This window comes from Daucus carota, chromosome 4 (genome assembly GCF_001625215.2).
Source record: "Daucus carota subsp. sativus chromosome 4, DH1 v3.0, whole genome shotgun sequence".
NCBI lineage: Eukaryota > Viridiplantae > Streptophyta > Magnoliopsida > Apiales > Apiaceae > Daucus > Daucus carota.
In genome coordinates this window covers 31,514,616-31,535,748 of record NC_030384.2, presented here as the reverse complement: position 1 = coordinate 31,535,748, position 21,133 = coordinate 31,514,616, and the positions used below count along the sequence as shown (strand labels likewise).

The following is a 21,133-nucleotide window of genomic DNA, read 5'->3' as shown; positions in this document are numbered from 1 at the left end:
GAAACAATAGAGAATCGTGTGATTTTAGTGCAGAAGTCCCATCATGTCGAGTTCGGAACATCGTTTCATCATATAATATAATTTTGCAAAAAATATGAATGTTCGTTTGGTTGCATTTAGTTGTACAGTATATTCATATTTATTTTCAGAAGATAGTAAATTGCAAAAAAAGTTACAAAAAGCATTATATTTGCTAAAACCCTTGTATATCTGAGTTGGCGATAATACCATCCAGATAATTCAGTGTAGACAATCCCGTACACAAAAAATATGATTAATTATTTGCATCTTCAACTAAAAAGAAATAAAATATGTCCATAAGCAGCGCGCAAGCATACTAGTATATATGTTTGCCAACAACCAAAAGACGTCATTTAAGGCAATGCACTAATATTTGCATTACAACAGAGTCAAGTCCCAAACGCTGATCATTCCTTCCTAATAATTCAGTACCTAAATAGCAGAGATCTCTCCCGTGCACCGAGAAAAACCGTAACTTTATTACAGCTCCGTCATCCATGCCATATGTCCCTGAGATATTAAAAGGGAAATGTTAAAGGATACAACAGGTAATTTGTAGAGATACATATAGAAGTGTCAAAGGTTAAGCACCATGGCAGGACTGTTGTGACGAAATCATCATTGTCACAACGAATAAAATAGTGATCATGATTCACTCATTAATTATGCATCATTTTAATTCTTCTAATTAAGGATTTTAAATAATTCCCAATAGTTTCGATTTATCAATATCATGTTACATATCTGTCTAGTGATCAACAAACATAAAAAGTACTAAATCATGTCACAATATTTTTTAGGGATCAACAAATCTCTTTAACACAAGAAATATTCTAGTATATGACAAATTAAAGTCACAGAGGAAGATGCTAGTAAGGTAGGAGTTCAATATAAGTACGTGCAGAGCTAATACCACAGTTTAAGAACCTACTATCCATCTCTTATGTTTGCAGCAATAATCCCATAGAAGGGATTCCATTTAGGCTAGTTTCATCAATTGTTTCAACTTCTATATATTACCATATGTAATAAACATAAACCATGTTGAAAGAAACTGTGTCCGAACTATAAAGCCTCAACTATTGGGCCATGTTCATGTTATGGGAAGGCTCTTGGAAAGAAAATAAAGAAAAGACGTCTAGGACTGAAGCTCTAAGACATATATAGTACCCCCAATACTAAATACTAGGTGATCTTACTAATAGACAGAATCTAAAACTGGGTCAGGTTATTATAAGTTAAAGAGCTAGATCAGGAAAGATCTTAAGTTAAGAAAATTAAGGTGTTCGTGTTGGAAAGAGAAAGAAAGGGCATACCTTGATAGAATATGATATGGGTGGGTAAGAAAAAAAATCTAAACTAACCGACTCTTTTCAACCACAAATGCCTAGCCTATATATTATCAACTATTGTTTAACCATCAAACAATAATGTATTTCCTCCCTCAATCCCTGAAACTCTGTGATTAAATTTGAAATTATTAAAAACAGTGGTCTGTCGAAGGATGCCCAAAATCACAAATTTCCACAATAAATCAAACAAATACAAGAATTTTCAATATTGAATCATTTTTACTTTTTAATATGCTTTAAAATTAAAATATAGTGTAGTTTAGTATATAGCAGATGTCACTAGAAATTTTGAACTTCTGGTTTCCCAAAGGCTTGCAAATTTTCAAAAAATTCAATGATCGTTTTTCTTCAAACTCAATCCAATACTAATAGTTCGGCTTCCTATGTTCGAATTGCATGTTTGTTATAGTTCAACATATCCTTAACAAACTTTCTGGCTCTCCAAATTTATTGATGTTTTGTTGGACTTCCCTGGAGAATTCAGCTTTGAACTATAGAAGCTTATAAGCATCATACAATATAATACATTGAACAAGGATGTTAACAGATGTCGCACCATTATAGTACAATTCATAAACAGTAGCAACTCAATTTGTCAGCTATATCACATCTCGGCAATCGCTATACACTTAAGAATCTGTAATATCAGATAAAAGGAAGTCCATGATGATGATGCATTTAACGAAAATGAGCAAAAAAACATTCATAACATGCATCCTTCATTCTGTCAAGTCAATTATAAACTATGCACGTGTTTAATTAAATTGTATCTTATTATTACAGCACCAAAACACCAAAATGGTTCATTTCATGTTGATTAGAACATTCAAATCCACCTTTACACATTAAACGTGTACACATACTAGCACACTGTGATTCATATGGTGATCAATGGCATGAATAAGCTACATAAACTCCAAGCATACATTGATTTAAGTTGAAAAGGTGTCATTGTTGATAACCATCTGACCCAACTGGAAGAGTCACAAGCATGTGGCCAGATAAAACCAAATACGCTTGAACATGAGAATATATCATAACAACACATACTTATAACTCTGGCACATTGCAACACATTTTATGACAAAACCTTAGTAAAACCCGAAAATGAAAACAAAAAGCCATACCACAATCAACGACTAAGTCCAAGAAGCAAATTGCTGTTCCCATCAGGCAAGTAAGAAACACCGGAATTCCTGGCCATAGTCGCCGCAATCTCCCTCTGGGCCTCAATCTTCCTGAGCTCAATCAAACCCATGCCACTACTCTTCGTGGCATCAGAAATCAACTTAGCCGACTCACTCTCCCCTTCAGCCCTAATAATTGCAGCCCTCCGCTCCTGATCCGCTTTGGCCACGACATACTTAGACCTCTCGGCCTCCTGCTGGGCCACCTGTTTCTGCTCAACAGCCCTGGAAAACTCATTACCATACGACAAATGGGTGATCGCCACATCATCGAGCAGAATGTTGAAATCCTTAGCCCGGGTAGTCAAACTATCGCGCACAAGGGCAGACACTTTAGGCCTCTCGGTCAACAACTGATCAGCATTGAATTGGGCAACAACAGACTTCAAAATCTCATTCCCGATAGAAGGAAGCACTTTTTCATCATACTCGGTGCCTAATTCCTTATAAATAACGGGTAATTTGGACTCTTCGGGTCTCGATAAGACCCGAAGAGTCAGATTGACCATCTGGAGGTCTTTGGTACCGGAGACGGAGGAAAATGTGTGGGGTTTGGTGCGTATATCGAATATATTAGGGGTTTGAAGGAAGGGGATGAGGAAGTGAGTGCCTTCGCCGACGGGCTTGTCGAGAACACCGCGAATGCGGTCCATCAGGACGGCACGTTGCCCGCCATCGACGGTGTAGAGGGAGGAGTTGACGGCGGTGGCGGCGAGGCCGAGGCCGAAGGCGGCCTGGCCCATCTTGGTGAGGAGAGAGATGACTGCTGCTTGGTTACCTGCCATTTGGAGAGATAGAAAGGGAGAGAGAGGGAGAGAGAGGGTTTGGGAGTAACTGTTGGAGAAGAAGAGGGAGAGGGTTTAGGGTTTTAGATGAAACGGGCGAAGTTGAATTGTTGCACAAGAAATGGGTGTGGGCCATACTATGGGCCTCGGAGCTCGGTTTGCCTTGTGCATGGGGTTATGTTTATGCGTCAAATCAAACCGCTTGCGACATAAACCGATGAAATTGCGGCAGAACCTGGCTCTCGCTCATCCTAGAGCCTAAATTGTTTAAGAAAATAATTAAAAAATGTGTTTATATTATTATATGGAGTCGAGATTAAAGAATTTATTATTTTAGAGTGCACCGGTCTAAATTTGAACATCATTTTATTAGTAATTTAATATTCTTAATTAATAATGTATGAGAATCATGATAATAAATCAAATTTTGATTATATTACATACTCTGACAATTTATATTTTTTATCAAATTTAATTTTGAACGATTTTTGAGTTTGATAATTTTTTTAATACTTTTTATAAGATTTTCTCGTCAATGAATTGTAGAAGTATGGGAAGAGTTTTTTTTATACATGAAAATCTTTCATAAGACATGTCGGAAAGTCCACATAATTGGAAAAAAAACGCTCTAAGACAAAAAGAAAGGAGAAATTTTTATTAAAGAAATCTACCAACTGAAAAAAGGTCACGCAGATGGCGAGTTTATTATCAAACTATCCAAAATGATCTTATATTGTTCAGGTGAACCTTTTGTTCCACACCTGAATTCATTACGGCCCCTGATCTCCATTGTATTCATATATTCTTTTGTACAAACTTGTAATGGACACTGAATCTTTCATATTCTACTGTTTGTAGTAATTTACTTAAATTAGATGTTTAGACCATCACATGGAATTTGAAGTTCTTCGCTTCAGTTCATCAATTAGTTCAAGCCAATGAATTCGAAATGCCTGACACAAGTCAGTTTTTCTTACTATCTGCTAACACATCTATCGAAATTTTTTACTTTAATTTGAAAAATGCAGCAAGATGTTTTCTGTTATCGAAAGATTGCATCAGAAATGCAGGAAGCGCTAACAAAGGTTGGTGCAGTGGTTGAGCTCTTGGCCCCCTTACGGGAGGTCAGGGATTCAACTCCTGGTGTGCGTGTGTAATCAATTAGCAAAAAAAAAAAAAATTACATCGAGAAGGATCAGCCAATTCTTCTCGTAAAGTTTAACAGTTCAGTCCTGCCACATGGATTTAGCCGGAATGGTCAGCTCAGCCTTTCAAAAAAAAAAAAACTAACTAAATAAGTTAGGATTTTGTTGTATGTCTAATAGTAAATTTTCGAGATGGAACATTGACTCTCGAAGAGATGAAGTTAAATAGTTTGAAGAACAGAGACGAGCTTATCAAGGCCTACATTGGAATTTTTTCCCGGTCAGAGAATGTCATTGAAAGCATCTTAACCATAAGTTTCCTCTTCCACATTGTTATAACTGTCATCACTGTGGCGTTCAGAACAGTTCGGAACAGGACTGTGTCTTAAGCATAAATTTCCTCTTCTGCCTTGTTATAACTGCAATCCAAACAACAAAGTTTCCTCTTCTACCTTGTTATAACTGCAATCACTATGGCATTCTGAACATGACTTTATACGATGGAGAAATGATCAGCAGTGTGGACTTCTAGGAAATTATTTAAGAAGGCAGTAGCTGAGCATGATCTTTCAGCTGTTTAAAAATGTATGTTTTTTTTTCATATAGGTTCCAACCTTGTTCATAATATTATCACAGAGGTGCTTTGCATTGGAAGAAGCTATCAACTCTTTCTAGCAAATACACATAATGAATAAGTAGAAGTTTAAAATCTATGAAAAGCTGAAAAGTGAAACTTGTTGAAAATAAGCTTCCAATCCAAGACATTTACCATAGGTCAAAACTGATGATACAGAGTTTTTTAAAAAAAGTTGCAAACTCACATAGTGAGTTCAAATGAAAATCCTGAACTACTCCTATGCGGTGGACAGCAGTTTTAGTCTCAAATACAAAAGTCACAGATGTGCCTACTAGTTCGGATTGAAACCCTAACCTACCCCTATGCAATTCCAGGCACTAGTTTTATTCATCAGGAATTTCCATAGGAGAGCAATTCTGTTGTTTTCAAGTCAATTTGTGAATCGTTTCCATATCAGCAACTTCCTTGAGGGTTCCTTTCTGAACATGGTCCCAAAAATTGAACAAGAAATTGTCCACAATTAGTCGGAACCATGGGGATAGTTTCAAGCCTTCCTCACCCGCATCAGCTTTTCTCAGCAACTCTCTCAGTTGATCTTGGTTCACATATTTGATGTCAGCAACTTCATCAGGGTTGGGATTTACTTTCACATCACGGACAATAAAAAGAAGGTAATCCACTGCAAATTGGTAAAAGAAATGGTAAAGATTTTTAGTTTGTACTACTGAAAATATGCCCCAGCATGTACTAGGTTCCTATCTTAAGATATACTTGAAACTTTCCATGAACGTATTAGAAAATCAGGAATCGCAAATGGCAATTTATGCACCGTGTACAAGTAAGGTTGAAAAAACTTGGAGAACATAATGCAGAGGACAATAACTACCTATCAGTGTACTGAAGATCAAGCAAACAAATTCTAAACACAAAAAGGAACAAAAAGCATAACAATTAAGAGCAATAAGAGAGGGGTAATTACATTCGTGTTCTCCCCACTTGCCATCAGATGGTGCTTTGTACAGAATACGACCCACAGGCAAGAACTGATCAACAGGAACATCTTCAGCAGGAATACCGAGCTCATCTAGAAGCTTCCTCTGTGCGGCGTTTCTTGCCCCTATTTGTGGTTAAATTAGAAACAAAACTCAAACCACTTACAAGGATACTATGATGCCTAAATGTACTTCTAATTTTACAATACCTAATGCCTTTTCCTCGATAAGCTCGGACTCCCTGTACAGAGGGTGGCTGCAACAGGTGTTTGTCCAAACCAAAGGGAATGTTACCTTGGTGGCAGAACGTTGCTGTATTTTCACAAAAATAACTATGTTAATATGCAGTCGTGTATTTTCAAGCTGACAAAAGACATGTACTTTAAAACTGACAATAGATTATACATAAAACTTTATAAGATTGTTTTATCTGATCGATGATTTACTTCTATACACATTTAATATATATTGCCATGGTATCAAAACTTGGATTTCTGGTTTGTGGATATGTAGAATATTGAATATCACTCACGTTGAGAGGGGAACAGTATACACTATCATAAATTATAGAAATTTTAGTTGATTAGAAATTATGATTCATAAAAAAGCCACCCGTCTGATTAAATAAGCCAAATGTTAACCTTTTAGTTTGATTGTGTGACTTGCAAAAACATGAATTCCTACTCATTATCATACTGAAAATTCCAACATAGTTTCTACTAAACTCACCCTAGTTGGTTTCCTTATCTATAATTAGAAAAAAGAAATAGTTTCTACCACCAGACCACTAAAAATTGTTGGCAAAACCATTCTGCTCTTCTGATGCAACAAAGGAAGGACATACAGATGACTCTTATCATCATCCAAAATCCTCCAAATTTATGAGAGGGAATAATGCATACAGAACATCATTATATTTTAGCACAAACTTTTTCTTACCGTAAATAATGGTAATTAAAATAAGGACTCCTATTTTAGATAGAAATCATACCTGAAGAAGCAACTCATATTTTGAGTTGAACAAGAACACACTGAAAGCTCGGTGAAGCAAATTTTTGGATTCAATATTCTCCATCAAGTGACCTGCATAATAAAGAATCATTAACATAGAGGAAAATGCGAATAGTCATACAGGTCCTCGCAGCAAGAGTAACAACACAGTCCAGAATATAGTGAAGAACAGAAGAAACCCACTTACAATTGTATTTACTTTCATGACCAACAACACGATCATTCTCATCCACCAAAATACACCTGTCAGATTTAGAGATCAAATAAATGTTACTAAAGCAAGCATTACTAAGTGTCAATTTAAATGAGGAAGAAATAAAAAGGTTCAATTCTTCTAGCTGAAAGACATATAAATAGGTTTTGTTCATGTACAAACTAGATTAGCCTACAAACTACAATCTGCTGGGGCTATACTAATTTTGTAATATAAAATGATCCATAAATATCGAGCCATCAACGAAGTCTAATAAATAATATGAATCACACAACAAAGTCCAATACTCAGGCAGGATGCCTGAAGGCGTGTTTATGAAATTAACGTAGAATGTATGGAGTACAAAATCAGTACATCCTATAGACTCTTAAAGCATATAAATCCACAAGAAATTCATTAAACAATTAATTTAAATTATTTGTCACATTTTTTGCATGCTCGCGACACCTTGCAAAACTCGATCTCTTGTATATCATAACAAGTTGCATGTTTCGTACATGATGAGCAAAACACCAGTAGAGAAACCAAATTTTTAACTAACTTTGTACGTGTAAAATAGTATTAATAGACCAACAGTCCAACAAGTAATGATCCAGAATTTCCAGTTTAATGTTTATTAATAGAAGTAAGCAATTAAGCAATAAATAAGATAGAGATGTACACATACTAAACACATTGCATATCTGAATGCTATAAGATTGCGTTTGGGAACATATATTTCATTTCAAATGATTTGATTTGAGGTGTCATTTCAAATTCTCAGCTTTATACTAGTATTTGAATGTCCTGGATTTCAAATGAAATTCAAATCCACCTTTTCTTTGTATCCAAACATGTCATTTGATCAAATCCTGGAAATGAAATCCAAATTCCCAAACAAGCCATAAAAGAATACTACACACATCAAACCAGAAGCACACAGGATAAATCGGCAAAACACAAATGATGAGCGCTCCTATTTCATTTTTAACTTTGTTAAACCAATCAAAAACTTCGAAATAAGAAACTATTGTCTTCTCAAGTATTGCGAGCTTAAGTTAAGCTAAGCTAATAACATCGTAATTGATGAAATCCAATCCATAAAATGCACAGAACCAGAACCAGAGATACATACACGCATTCATTCACATAAATGATCAAGTAAGCCTAATTCAAACTAAAACCTCCATCAATCACCAAATCAAACAGTACATCAGATTCAAAAACAACTAATTCAATTAGATCTACAATTCAAAAGACTGAATCACGAGATCATCAATTCATAATCAAAATCAATAAGACCAAAAGTGACAAAGACAAACACAAACACACACTTCAATACAAATATCGATGGAGAAGAAAATCAATACTTACTCGTCATCGAACATGAGGCGTCTCTGAACAGCATCCATAGTAGTATCATCAGCAGTAGCCATGGCAGCGAAACAGCGAGATTCACGACGAAGAGGTGTAGTAGATACAGAGAGATGCGATGCACCAGTAAAATGAGTGCTACTGGTTTTATATAGAGTGTTGTTTAAACACGAACGAGATTTAGAAAACGAGAGAGGCGAGAATCTCGATGTAAAGGATGCTGCTATTTGTATCGGTGCTTTTACCGCTGCTGGTGCTACCAAAAACATGATGATGTTCTTTTTTTTTGTTTTTTTCCTTCTCGGGACCGATTTGTACTCCCAGTAGTATTTATCTGTTAACATCTCTCTGTTTTTTCTATTATTTTGGGCTAAAATTCTTATTATTTTCTGTGTTCTTGGGCTAAAGTTTATTATTAAATGAAATCTATGCCATGTTTTTTTTTCTATTTTTAATTTTCTTAGTTTTTGGGCTAAACTTTATTTTTCAGTAAATTTTATGTCATTTTCTTTTTCCTATTTCTAGTTTTCTATGTTTTTGGGCTAAAGTTTATTGTTAAATAAAATCTATGTCATAAGCCTGTTTTCTTTTCTACTTATTTGGGCTCACCATTTTGAAGTTTTTTTTCAATCTTTTGGGGCTAAAATTTAGCAGTATCTTTTTTACTATGATTCTCTCTCATGATTCTCTCGTTTCAATTTGTTAACAGTTTGAGGTCAACCATTTGAGGTTTCATGCAGCACGTGTATATTGAATTTGTTATGTACTCCCTCTGTCCCCCTCATTTGTTTACAGTTTTTTCACACTGCTCGACACGCATTTTAATACGCATATAAAACATAGTCTATAGCTTATTTTTAAATTTTTTCTTTTTTGTATAAAAATTTAAACATCAAATTTTTATACAGAAGAAAAAAAAGTTCAAAATAATTTACCGAACTACGTTTTACGAGAGCATTAGAATGCGTGCCGAGCCCCCGTCCCCCAATGTAAACAAATGAGGGGGACGGAGGGAGTACATAGGATCCGGAATATGAATGGTGAACATTGGTTTTCTATTATATTAATTTTGCGAAAATAAAAGTCCATTTTTTTAATAAATAGATTGAATATAAAAAGTTTCGGTAATAATAAATATTGAGAGGGTTTCCATGTCCTTCCGAGCATATCCCTTGCCTATAATACACCTGTGTGGATAAAATTAAGAATTTAACTAAAAAACACTAGCTCCAACCTTTCTCTGCTTTTAAAATTTTTGAAGGCAAACTGCAAACTTTTGCCTATAATACACCTGTGTGGATAAAATTAAGAATTTAACTAAAAAACACTAGCTCCAACTTTTCTCTGCTTTTAAAATTTTTGAAGGCAAACTGCAAACTTTCATTTAGGAGAAGCATCAACTATATATAGGAGGACACGTAAAAATATAAAAGCAATTGATCCTACGAGGCAATTTAACTAAATCACTAAACCGTGAACTATCTTGTTTAGTTGCTTTCGAACATGTTTGAGACTAACTTATGGCAACAATGGGAGAAATTCTTTACACTGATCAAATTGTATGCCCAACTCCTGTTACATACTCTCACTGGTCATTTATCGCATCAGTCGTTAATTTCGAATATGTCTTTGTTATTGACTTTCTTTCAGCATGATTCACGCATGCCGGTACTTTGAGCTTCAAACACAGTTTCAGTGTGTTGAAGTGCAAGGGTTCTGTCTTCTGAAAAATGACCTGTGTGACCTCTAAATTCTAATAACCATTTTAATGGAAAAAATCTCGGCTCCTCGAAATCACGATGCATCCACATTAACCTTAAATGTTCCGTCCTCAGGCGGATTCCACCTTCCTGACCTGTGCTTCACATATGAAAATTTTGTTCATTTTCCTTGTTCATTTTGGTATCTCTCCATTCCTTGACAGACATGAAGCTGTTTTCCATAACTATGGGACCAGTCGTCACCTTCTCCTCCCAAACCTTCCTGTTTCTCCACAGCCAAATCCAGGTATAGATGGACGTTTTTGTTTGAACGATTAATAAAATATTGAAGAGTTATGTACGGAACCAATTTTATCCGGAAGATTGTATAGTTGAAGGTTATATTAAAGAAAAATCAACTGAATTTTACACGGGGTTCTTTAGCAAGAGTAATAGAACTGCTGGTATTGACAAAGATAAAAATAAGTTTTCCGGTCTAGGTAGTGATGTGACAATGAAGTCGGTGGCAGAAAAGGTTCCTTTTTATAGGTGGTTTATTTTTATGTAATTTTATTATAATCAGGTTGCATAAGGGATTTTCAAAAAGAATTTATCAATGAAAAACGAAGAGTGCATAGTGGTTATTGAGAGACCACAATTGACAATTTGCGGACTAATTTGAGAGATCACAATTAACATTTTCTGCAGTCAGATCCATCAATATCTCTGTCTTGTTTTGAGTTATATAATTTTCATAAAATTGATTTCGAACTATTAAGAACTCTCACGAGTCCTGGTTCAAAATCGTCACATGCCTGGTGGGGTATACTCGCCTGCCCCCGTGTTCTTGAAGTTGGACAGTAGAAGGTTTGACACACTCCTACAAAAATATCGTTTAATAAATAAATTTAAGTAAATTATGAAAATATAATTTACTTAAAATTTTATAATTTATAAAAATTTTAAATTATGTCTAGAAAAATGAGAACAACTGGAGTACTTTAGCATTACAAAGATAATTACGAATAATAGAAAAAGTGTGACAACGTAATTATACTTTAGCATGAATAAAAGTCGCAAATGTTGCAGTAACAAAGGGGCTGTTTCGGTGTGAGAAGTAAATAAGTTAATAAAATATTTAAAAAAAAGTAGAAGGCGTGAAAGAAAAAGTAGTATTTTGCTAGTTTCTCCTTCTGCTAACCAAACAGGCCCAATATAAGCATTCTTTATTCTAGACTAGTTATCTTGCACGTGCTCCGCACACAGTAAATTATATTTATATATATTTCTGTCAGAAGACATTATCATTATCATGTTGTTTTTATTTTAATTGGAATTCTCATTAGTCGTAAATAGTAACGTTTGCATGTTTATGTCGTCCTACATTTTATATTTTTTTTATATTATTAGATTTTTTCCCGATTATCGATTATTATTATGTAAAATTTTAGTCGATGATTATATAAAATTTAAAGATTTTATGTGTTTTTAGTTATATAGTCCGGTAAATTAAACTTATATAATAAGAGAATTTGATATCTATAAAAGAATTATTACAAAAAAAAACACTGGAGTAAACTAAATTTTTTTTTATATACTATTGTTTTGATATTATATATACTCTCAGAAAAACAAAAAATTTAATTTACACTCTTATATCATCCATAGCAATTTTATTTAAACACCCAAAATAGTAGACAAATGATAATAACGAATACACACACTTAAATTAGATATTGCATGTGTTTCGCACTCGATAAATTTGTCATGTGTTTTAGTTAATTTGAATATCTTTATAGGGTCGCGCTCAAGAGAGAATCAGTATTTAAAATATAACCATAAAACTACTAAGGTTCTACTGCACAACCCTATATTTTTCATAGATTTTCAGGATCTAAATCTAAATACATGTTTTTTCGCATCGTTGTGTGTGTTCAAAAGTAATTTCAAAATATGATACATAAAGACATTTTTTTCATGTGCAATTCTGCTACAGAACCCTAACTAATACTAAAGACATTTTTTTCATGTGCAATTTGCTCTGCTCTTCTTCTGATGCTGATAATCTGATGGGGGTTGAAGAAGTGTTAGTTTTGTTAGGATTCAGAGGCTTTGAGGCAAGTCAAGTGTCAAGGGGTGAAGTCAAGCCAGGTCCAAGCTCAGGTGCCTGAGAACGCTTATCTCCATGGTTTGGGAGTTTCTAAGAATTAGCTTTTTAAATCTTTATGATCTGGGTGTCTAGGTTTTGGCTGCATAGTTCTCAGTAGTTTCTATAGGTTTTTAGTTTTAGCTATGCAGTGCCCTCCTTTTGGTCTTTGTAGGATCCTCCGAAACTTTATAATATAATTTCGCTATTCAAAAAAAAAAAAACTAATACTAAAAATAAGGTAAGATGTCGAAGGGTTTTATGCCTAATGTTTCCACGTAGAACATGACCCCTGTAGTATATTCCAGTTAATATAATTTTGCGTTTTTACTATTTTCTTTCATATTTGTCGTCTACGTACGTTTATATTAATTAAGAATCAGTGTCTAATTTTGAATATATAATTATATATGAAAATGTTATCGAATACTAATTAAAAAATATGAATAATATTTCAAATTGTGTGTCATAATTTTTTTTTATATGGGTCGTGTATAATTTTTCATCATTTTAATATTTGATATTTTTTGAGTAAGTTAAAAAAATGACCATTTTTTGGTGAAATAAGATTTCACCATAAAATCTTCATTGATTTCTTTTAACATCAACCAGAAACACAAATAGAGCTTGAAGAGAGTAACATGTTAGAATTAAAAAACGTATTATATGGATCAAAAAATACAAAGAACAAACAATTTAGTTTAGGCTTGTAATAAACACCTCTCAATTATACAAACCATAAATTAGAAATCATACATGACAAATCATAAAAAAAATATCAAAATAAATTAAATCCAATATATAACCTGCAGATCTCGTCGACCTATTCTCGCAGAGGCCGGCGGGTCTTGCTGCAATCTGGATTGGTCTAAGAATCAAAGCAAAAAGGAATGACAAAAAACCTCTATGAAACTCAAGGTCATGAATGGAAAAAAAGAGCAATAGGACGCCGAGCGGCAGAGGAGATCGTGCTTCACAAATTCAGAATATAAAAACGAAACTACAAAGACGCCTGTGAGAGAGCGTATGTAACCGGTTTGAATTTGTCTAGTAATAGAAATCAGTTCAAATTTCGAATGTACATGACAACAGTAGTGTTGATAAGACGGTTGAGTTTTTCTCGCGTGAAATTTGCAGCAGATGAGAAATAAAAATTGGAGTTAATCCAGATGGAATGGATAGACCCCGAAGTTTGCAAATTCCAAAAAAATTGAACACGGAAGAAATGGGTTTGATCCGGCGTGTTAGGTAAATGACTCGACCGTGCAAAAATACACCCCTACCCCTTAAGAGAAAAAAAGAAAATTTTAAAAGGAAGGACAGTTTTAACATTTTTTTGGAATCCTTTGCTAACACACATTAGGAATATAACTTTACATAATTGTCATAAAGTTAATTTGCTCCTCTCATCATCAAGATAGCATGGACTCGATTCATCTTCCATAAAAAAGTGTTTTGTTCCTCTCATCATCAAGATAACATGGACTCGATTCATCTCCCACAAAAAATGTTGTGAAAGGATTATAGCATTGTTGCGATTTGGGATGAAGATTTATTGTCCATAGTTAGTCGTGCTGGTGTGCCGTTCATCGAATGGAATGAATATTAACACAAAATGATGTCACCAGTGTTTAAATTGTTATGTTAGAATGACACGTAAATTGTAAGGTTGGATCAAATGAATAGAAGGATCATTCTAATGTTTAACTCCGTCAAAATTGTTGAATTCCGTTCCATTCGTTCATTCCTCTTTAGATGAAAATTCAATAAATTAATTGAAAATTTAAAATTTGGTTCAAAAAATTTTACCAAAAAATATTTGGAAAAAGTTTCTAAGAATAAATTTTCTTTAAAAAAAAAAAGGATCCCGAAATATACTTTCTTGGGAAATTGTTTCCAGAAAACTTTGCAACATCGGTTTTCCCAAATTTTTTTCACAACCCTTTTTTTTTAAAGTAATCATATCATAATAGTTTGATTCCTTTTCTGTCGACTTATCTTTACACAAATAAATAGAATAATTACTGTATTCCTGTTCTATCCTGGCAGCTTTAATGGTCAAGATAAGATAAATGCTGGTTTATTGTTGATGACGGTGCTTTTTCGATAAAATATTAACATTTGGATGAGAACGGAAATTAAAAAATCGAATAAAAGATGTCAGATAATTACAAAGATGGTAAAATATAGGAATGATTAATAACTAATATACAAATGATTAGTACTTAATTTATAAACTACGTAGGTGTAATAAAAAGTAGTTGATTCATTCAATTTTATGTTATAAAATCTATTATTATAAATAAATTTTGAAATACAAAAATGGGAAAGATACATAGAAAATGGGTTTACTTCTGGACAACTGCGTAACAGTTGCAACTTCTTTCAATAAAATAATTTGATTAATCATTATTTTATTTTTTCAAAAAATATATGTGACTTTATTTTTGCCTAACTTGACTCAATCTCCCTAAACATCGTACTTAATCAATTTTTTAAACTACGTGTGACTTCAGTTTTTACCTAAACTATAAACTTAATTGGTCGATGTAAATACCTATTCCTAAATAAAATCAATAAAAGTAAATCCAGCATTTTGGTTCACCCCGGTCATTCCCACGTACCGCAGCATCATAATGACCACACAAATCTATTGACCGAGTAAAACTTGTAATCTCATGCTCTCTTTTTTAATTTTCCAATCCAAGATAATGACATGATTAATGTCACTACTCTCTTACTGATAATTACTCGAGGAATATCTGAAACCCTTATCATACCAAATGTAAAACTGTATCAGAATTCAGAACTACTATCAAGATTCTTGCGCGTAACATCAATGCATCACTAAAAAAAAGAAAAATCATGGTTAATGCTGACATTTTGTACACACAATGTGTACTCAATATATACGGCAAAATAGAATAGACGTACGAATCTGCGAGATTTCTAAATTAAATTAGACTGGCAGCAAGTGAAATCATATTGAAAGTAATGAATACGTTAGAGTCCGTTTGACATTTCAAACAGTTTAGTAATGTAATTTTGGACGGAACTGTATGGATTTATGCATGCGGTTTCGATTCTGTATTGTATTACAAGTTGCATGAGAGGACCACGTTTAGTCTGGTTTTGTTTGAAGTTTCAGACCTTAAAAACTCAAGGAGGCGTATCCAATTGTTTATGTATTTTCATGTATCTTACTCCCTCTGTTTCGTTTGACATTTTTGCACGTACTTCTAAACTTTTTGACCACATGCTTAAAATCATTTTTAACATGTGATCAAAAGGCTTAAAAATGCGTGCAAAAAAGTCAAGCGACCTATATTTCAAAACGGAGGGAGTAACAATTAATTACCGCTTATGAATTTCATCATTAACAGCCAGCTCGTTTTGCAATTTCGGCGATCGGTCATTTTCATGTCAAAATTAAATGGCATCGTTGATAGAGGAATTTGATAATCAACAATAACGAGGTTCGTTGTCAGAATAAAAGTGTATCATGGTGGTGGTATTATAGGAATTCACCAAAAAAATGATAGTTAAGTGTGTTTATCGGTGCCTGTGATAGAAGATGTATGGTTTTTCTCGTGCTCTCAACTAGTGATATCTCTTTAATGTGTCTACGTACCTTGTATTTATAGGAATCAAGTCATACATAATCCTAAGAATTCAGGACACTTAATTCGAATAGAAGTAGGCCTTCTGAAAATAAGGCCACAACCAAGACAATGGCTTATCTACTAGTCTTCATAGGTCTTCAGCAGTCTTCTGCCAAGACGGTTTCAATATACTCGGAAGGAGAGTCCTACTCCGTTAAGATTAGTGTCAAAGATATATGTGATATAGTTTATTCCTGTAATTAGTTATGGAGATAGTTTAGCTTCTTGAATTATAGCCATGATGTATATTCAGCTTCCTAAGTTATAGCCTTAATGTAGGTAATGTATGTTGTATATATTGCCTTGAGGCCAACTACCTGACGCCTAATCCAATTACATCACAGATACGACATTATCCCTAACTATTGAAGATAATACTAACTGCTACTTTTCGTACAATAAAAGAATCGTCTGGTATTATCGTGATCATTCTTGAGGTGTAAGGATGAGCCCTTACCCCTTGTAAAGATACGTTTTAGAATACAAAGTAAGGTCTCCCTCTAAACAATTAGGACATAAGATCGTATCAATCCTCCGATGAGGCTAACCTACATGAATACAGAATCTAGACATGTGACTGTTCCTCATACCACCCCAGAGAGTCTTCAATGAGAATCATAATCTTTTCAAGCCCGACCCGCACATACATGCAAGTTTTCATACTAGTACATAGATGTTTCTAGTCTTGTCACCGCTCGACAATATAAATGATAGAGAGTTTATTATTGTGTTTGGTCTGGGTCATTATCGTTGCAGTGCGATACGATGATGTCTTTCATTATTTGAGTGTTTCATTTATTATTAATATGAGTCAGAAATAGTCGTTCACTTTTTTAACTCAATGAAAGAATCGATGTTTCAATAAGGCTATTTTCTAGCAAAATAATGTAAGGAAAAATAATACTAATTTTATTTATTATCATCTTGTCAACAAGTATGTAAAAGATAGGAGTGACTGACTGACTAGATAAATGAAAACATCTAACTTGATACTTGAATCATCTCATCTCAAACACATAAGCTGAACAACTAATTGTATCATAATTATCTTGTACATATTACTGTCAACCAAACTATTTAGCCAATAGTTACGAACTCGCTTCAGACATAGCCATGCATCTTAATTGATGGTCTGACCTTGCGCTTGGTGCGCTAGTCCTTTCGTTGAGAAGGCGCATCATAAAATATTATACCGATATTCCTCTATTAAGTGGATTTAATGCTTATTACTCCCTCCGTCCCATTTTATGTGACCCTTATTCCTTTTTGGGACGTCCCAAAAAGAATGAACCTACAATACTTACTATTTTTGAACACTACTTTTCACTATTACACCCACTACTTTCTTCCACTATCTCTTTTCTATAATAATATAAACACTATTACACCCACTATCTTCCTCCACTATCTCAAATCTATTATTAAATATTGGTAGGTCCCACCACTTTAACCACTTTTCAACTAAACTTACTACATTTTTCTTAATCTCCGTGAAAGTCAAACCAGTTCACTCTTTTTGGGACGGAGGGAGTATATATAAGGATATAATATGTGTATATATATTTCATATTAATATACTCCCTCCGTCCCACCAGGTTCTTTACAGTTACCTCTTTTGGACGTCCCATCCATTTCTTTACATTACAAAACTTTTCCCAAAATAGTTAATGGGTCCCACCACTTTATCACTTTTCCTTCCTTTTCACACTACTTTTACTCCACTATCTCTCTTTTATATATTAAAAATCGATGGGTCCCACCACTTCACCCACTTTTCTTCCTCTTTTTCACTACTTTATACATATTTCTTAACCTCCGTGCCCAAACCCAATGTAAACAATTGGGTGGGACGGAGGGAGTATAAATTTTGGATATTTAGTATATTAAAATTATTTAGATTAATATTAAAAATAGTTAATTTGGTGTTTCATATTTAGTTTATTGTGAAATTATTTTATAATATGTCCACGCCAATAATTTTGATAGATATATTTCTTATTATTTATTATTTAAAATAATATTATATACATAGGGATAGGATCAAATAAAAACTTTTTTAAGTTACAAACTTACAAACTTTTTTTTATTCTCCCATCGTGTTAATCCTTAGTTATATAAGGTATCCATGTTGAAAATTCTTCAAAAAACATCACAATTTTTAAAAATAACGCATAAATAAATCGCGTTTTCAACACATTTATAACTCGGGTTCAACATCGGGTGTTGAACACTAATTATCATTGTGTTGAATATATCTAAAAAGATGTTTAAACTATACCTCTAGGGTTTGGGTAGGGTCTAGAAACATAAATATTAGTTATAAAACATGTTTACCTTAGTTCTTACATTTCAAAATTGGTTTACGTACTTCTCCACCACTATTTTAATCGATGTTCAACAAAATATGTTAAAAAAATGTTGAACTCAAGTTATATATGTGTTGAACAAAAAAAGTTTGTAAGTTTGTAAGTTTGTACCAGAACCCTCCCCTATATACATAATATTATAAAGATATCTGCGTTTAGATTGCCACAAAAACAAAAGCACGGTGTTTGAAAAGTCCAAGTCGTCTGCGTTTTGGATCAGAAGTTTCTTCATATATTCAGCGGACAGCAACGGCTTAGCGAATTGATTGAATATTACTAGTTGACCTTTTTATTTATGAGCATATATTCGACATTCAGTGGGTGGTGGTTGTCTTGTTGAGCATTTTTGGTGCCGGACGAAACTATTTTTTTTTTTTTTTTTTTTTTTTTTTTTTTTTTGAAACAAAAGGCTTTCATTACTTCTTCAAATCATCCAAAATAATCTCCACCAAATGAGTAGGAGGAGATGTAAACACAATAAAGCAATTTAACATACAGGGAACTCTTGCCAAACAATGAGCTACCCTATTAGCTTGCTTACGAACATGACATAAACGAATACTTGGAGAATCTTGAAGCATGAGTCTGCACTGCTCCTGGATATAACCAACTTCTAGCAAATTCACCGTGCCTTGACTTAAATCCTTTTTTCAAGCATCACAACAGCTAACAAATTTCAATTTGCCTAATAACATAAACAATGCACCATGAACACTGGCCGTAATTGATGTAACTCATGTTGTGCCTAACTACTTATGTGTTCTTAAGACAGTTGTTGGAACTCGATGTCGACACCACGCTCCCAATTTTCTCCTATATGTATTCATATTACGTCTGGTATGCATTCATCGAAGTTGACTTATAAACAGAAACATGTTGGGCTGAGCAAAACGAAACTATTAAACTGAGATATTTAAAGTACCATGTACCGTCTTTCTCCCGAACTCCGTACACACGTTTAAATAATAGGCACATATTATTAAACTTTATAATTCTGGACATACAATTTAATTTTTATTTATATAATTTTTGCATATTTTAATTAAGTGAGGTTTCATACCTCGTACGGAAGGGCTGGCAATATCAGACACGACCCGAACCCGACCCGAACCTGTAACCCGATTTACTGATACAAAACCCGAAAATGACCCGTTTTGACACGAACTGGACCCGACATGACCTGAAATTAGAATTTCGTTTCTAATAACTTCAATTTTAAGTTTTATTCAATTTTAAGTGATTTAAGCTTGACCCGAAATTGACTCAAAATCGACCCGATTGCTGACACAAACACGACCCATTACCGAAACTGCCACCCCTAGACGGAAGCCACTAACCTAATTGCCAATACGGTGACCACCACCTCACAAGTCACACCTCTTTTGATAAAAATTTTAAGAGGAAGAACTTCTTTGAGTCTTGTTAGAAAAAACAAAGGTCTCATCGATATTGTCTTTTGTTTTCAAAATTTATATTTTCAAATGTTCTGTTTTTGAGAAATCATCTCAGAACTATTTTTAAAAAGATGATCAAACATCACATTAGTTTTCTGAAAACAGTTTTCATATTTTTAAATAAACATAATTTCATTTATGAAGTCAAATAATTATCATTAGAGCAAGTCTAATGCACATAAAATAGATGGTTATTGTTGTAATTTAATATAAAAAATGATTTTTGATACTATAATAACATCCTCAGTAATGGTGCTATATCTCGTTACAAATTCAACTTATTTCTCAAGTACCTAACTTTTTTAACTACAAAACAAACTTTTCAAACTAACTTTATACCCCTTCCGTATTAAAAAAAAAAAAAAGACTTTATACCCCCTCCGTCCCTATCATTTGTTTACATTGGAGACGGGGACTCGGCACGCATTCTTTTGCTCTCGTAAAACGTAGTTTGACAAATTATTTTAATTTTTTTTTCTTCTGAATAAAAGTTTGATTTTTATATTTTTATACAAAAATGAAAAAATTTAAAAATAAGCTATAAAATTATGTTTATATGTGCGTTAAAATGCGTGTCGAGCAGTGTAAAAAAACTGTAAAGAAATGAGAGGGACAGAGGGAGTATTAAAGATCTCATTTTTTTATTTTCACTTTTTAATGTGGTTACAATTTTAACCATATATATATTGTTTAATATTTATAATAAATTATGATATTTGTCTATTTTAGCACAAAGATGTGAAATACCATTATAATGGTGATTTTTGTTTTTTTTATGCTTCAGTTATCCCAAAATAAGTGTTGTTTTGATTTTTTGTGTAATTTGAGGTGTAAAAAATATAATTTTATATGTTATCTTTAAAATTTTTCTGAACAAAAATATTAAATTTTTATTCAGAAAAATTTTAAAAAATTAAATATAACCTCAAATTAAGTATGAAAAATTAAAATGACATTTAGGAGGTGTTTTCGATTGAGATTTTGATGAATTATTTTTTATCTATGAATTTTAATGGATTGTATCTGATTTTGATTTTGTGCGGATGTCGTAGTAGAGTTGGTATATATTCTTTAGAATTTATGTACAATCCTTCAAAATGTCATGAATTTTGGTGGGATTTCAAAAATCATAAAATACATCGAGAAATCTTACAAAACCTATCATTTT

The 21,133-nt window shown here is 33.3% G+C and overlaps 2 protein-coding genes across 2 annotated transcripts; both read right to left on the bottom strand.

The window, feature by feature from the left end:
- Window positions 1–258: 258 nt before the first annotated feature.
- LOC108216780 (prohibitin-3, mitochondrial) lies at window positions 259–3,595 on the bottom strand. Its single transcript, XM_017389618.2, has 2 exons — window positions 2,501–3,595; window positions 259–531 (listed from the first exon to the last, which is right to left on the bottom strand). The coding sequence occupies exon 1, from the start codon at window positions 3,343–3,345 to the stop codon at window positions 2,506–2,508; it is 840 nt and encodes a 279-aa protein (XP_017245107.1). The 5' UTR covers window positions 3,346–3,595; the 3' UTR covers window positions 259–531; window positions 2,501–2,505.
- A 1,639-nt stretch (window positions 3,596–5,234) lies between these two features.
- On the bottom strand, window positions 5,235–8,978 carry LOC108215692 (isopentenyl-diphosphate Delta-isomerase I). Its single transcript, XM_017388237.2, has 6 exons — window positions 8,638–8,978; window positions 7,258–7,313; window positions 7,051–7,142; window positions 6,269–6,371; window positions 6,047–6,184; window positions 5,235–5,746 (listed from the first exon to the last, which is right to left on the bottom strand). Exons 1-6 carry the CDS (start codon window positions 8,904–8,906, stop codon window positions 5,493–5,495), a joined length of 912 nt encoding a protein of 303 aa, XP_017243726.1. The 5' UTR covers window positions 8,907–8,978; the 3' UTR covers window positions 5,235–5,492.
- Between the last annotated feature and the right edge of the window lie 12,155 nt (window positions 8,979–21,133).